Below are 2,836 nucleotides of genomic sequence, written 5' to 3'. Positions count from 1 at the left end.
GACAGGCTGCTCTCTCACTCCTCTGAACAATTTTGAGTAATACATAAAGTATCAGGCAAGAATATTGAGCAGTGGGGAAATCACTAGGGAAACCATCAAGAGAAAAACACCTATGAAGTATTCCAGCCATCAGACAGGAAATAAAACATTATCATCCTCTTGCAAAACAAAGTGAGTCTGAATTTTCTTCTCAGTTACAAAGAATGTTCTCCAGAAAGATGAACACAGACTAGAGGACAAGAGGCTGGGCAGGTATTATCCTCTGAAAATATCTCTCTATAGTGAACACGTAAGTGCTTCCATCATAGCATCCTAATCATGTGGTCACGGCTGTGGTGCACTTATTAATTGCTTTTATTTTACACGTATAGGTCTTCACCTGTGTCTCGTCTGTTCTTGATTTGTCCATTTTTGAAGATAAATACATTTTGGAAGATCTGGTGCAGGAGCTTCAGAAGACTATCCCAGCCTTGAGCTTCAGTCCTTTGCAATCCAATGGGCAAATTTCTGTTCAAGGGTCATTCCCAGCAATCAAATCACTAAAAGACAATTTGTTATTAAAAGCAAATTCCCTTTCCAGGAAGGACAAGAGGGGAGAGAGAAAGCCGGATCAAAGACCTAACAGCAGGACCGAGAAGCGTGGACTATTTGTGGAGCCAAATAATACTTTTGTCCATAATGTAAACAGGGAAGAACAAGTGGTTGTCCTTGACACAGATATATATTGCTACATGAAACATTTTTTATACAAGGAAAGTCTGGCAAAATACAATGTTGTAAGTCGTGGAGTCACAGATGGTGAGATCACCACAATATATCTAGAAAATGCCAGAGCAAATTCTGATTCTAGAGAATTAGAAAGAGCCAAAGAGGGAATTGAAGATTTGTCTGCAAAACTTCATTGCAGATTACGTAAAGAAAGATTCTCTCTTGATGGCAACACCAGATCCGAAAGGCTGAAATATATAGAAGCATTTGAGAGCATAAAATCCCGATTCCCCAAAGTTCTGGTTATTCCTTATGATACTCACATTGATGTGATAGGAAGTTCCTCTGAGACATATGAGTTTACACAAGAAGTGAATAGAACAGTAAAAAGCCACTTACAAAAGAGATTCAGGAGGTAGGAGTCATTTAGGTGATGCCTGCAAGCTAGGACTTCCTGACAGTGACATCTCTTACATCAAAGTACAGTCTCCCAAGGGAGTTGGTAGAAGCCCTATTGCTGGGGATTTTTTATAAAGGATGTTTTGCACTTCTGTAACTTCCAGCGGAGGATTTCAAAGCACTTTGCAAACTTCAATTAATTAGGGCCCAATCCTGCTCCCATTAGAGTTTTTCCATTGACTCCACACGGCACCCTAATAGTATTAGGAGCCTCATTTTACATGTTGTGGCTCCTCTATCATTAAAAGAAAATGCAGGCCCTTCTACATCACTGCTGATACAGTCCTACAATATGTGCACAGGCACTTCTCACAGTACAGGAAGCATGGACACCAAGACAAAAGTCCCAAATACTAACTTAAATTTCAAACATGTAGCAAATGACCTGTTCATGCAACTGGTGAAATTAAAGTGTGTAGAAGTTAGTTTTCATAGTGAATGGACCATCCCTGTTTTATGGTTTTTACTCATCACAAACGAGTGCCTCTTGTGGCTGTATTAACATACACTCTTTTTATGCAAGTTTTTGTTTAATAAATCACTTAGTTTTACATGTAAAACATGTTTTGATAAACTTTTTTCTTTCTATATGCAGCAAATTTAAAGTAGTTTCATTTAACCAATAAAAAAAGTAAATGCTGTTTTTGTGCATTAATTGAATTCTAATTTCCATCCAAATACAGCTTGACAAGAATTATGAGTAAAAAATTCATCATAATCTAGTAAATAAAAAACATGCACCAATCACTATTTTGTAACAAAAAAATTGTGCCAATTAGGAATCTGAATAAATGTATGTTAAGCTACGTAGACTCATTGACTCATAGACTTTAAGGCCAGAAGGGACCATCATGATCATCTAGTCTGACCTCTTGCACATTGCAGGCCAGAGAACCTCACCCACCCACTCCTGTAATAGACCCATAACCTCTGGCTGAGTTACTGAATTCGTGATTTAAAGTCTTCAAGTTACAGAGAATCCACCATTTACACTACGTTAAACCTGTAAGCGACCTGTGCCCCATGCTTCAGAGGAAGATGAAAAATCCACACAATTCCTTAAATAACTGTGTAAAGGTCTAGTGTATCGTCCTGGTTAGCAAAAAGAAGTAGCAAATTTAATGTAAAGGCTCTAATTTGTAGAAAGTAAACATATTTTAATGGTTTCCAACCAACAAGAATTAATCTTTCTTTAGGATAATAATTAAGGTACAAAGGCAAAAAAATAAAAAATAAATTAAAATCACTTATTTAAATCAAGGTTTCCTTCTTGGTGATTTAAAATGCTTTGCTTTAAATCAATCCACCTTACTTGAGGCAGGGAGTATATTGAGGGTGGGGAAGAAGGGATTTTTAAGTGTTTAAAGAATAAATAAGAGGCCATTCACATACTATAAGGGATAAACCAACTCGGTATTGATTGTCAAAAAGGTACGTGTATATACCTTTAAATACTATATATTTGTTTGTCCTAGTAGGTAGTTACAGAAAGCAGGAACATTGTTATCTGCCTTTAGTATTTTCGTTGCAGGAGAAGCTCCTGGTGATAGAGATACACCCAGAAGGTAGAGCTTTTATACCTGGGAAGGGGGCATGAGCTCTGACCCCAGAAATGTAGTTTAGGGATTGGTAGCCATTTTGTAGAAACCTTTCCTGTTTTTTCAGTCAG

General features: G+C 37.3%; 1 protein-coding gene across 1 annotated transcript in view; it reads left to right on the top strand.

The window, feature by feature from the left end:
* Nucleotides 1–1,954, top strand: part of NMI (N-myc and STAT interactor) — a 33,998-nt gene extending 32,044 nt beyond the window's left edge. Inside the window, exons 11-12 of the mRNA XM_024209129.2 lie at nucleotides 187–289; nucleotides 372–1,954. Coding sequence (XP_024064897.2) covers nucleotides 187–289; nucleotides 372–1,127 — 859 coding nt within the window. The 3' untranslated portion in view covers nucleotides 1,128–1,954. The remainder of the gene's footprint in view (nucleotides 1–186; nucleotides 290–371) is intronic.
* Nucleotides 1,955–2,836: the final 882 nt, after the last annotated feature.

Source organism: Terrapene carolina, unplaced genomic scaffold, assembly GCF_002925995.2.
Source record: "Terrapene carolina triunguis isolate 2854851 unplaced genomic scaffold, T_m_triunguis-2.0 Scaffold62, whole genome shotgun sequence".
Taxonomy (NCBI): Eukaryota; Metazoa; Chordata; order Testudines; family Emydidae; genus Terrapene; species Terrapene triunguis.
The sequence above is the reverse complement of the archived record's forward strand: the minus strand, read 5'-3'. Positions and strand labels throughout refer to the sequence as shown.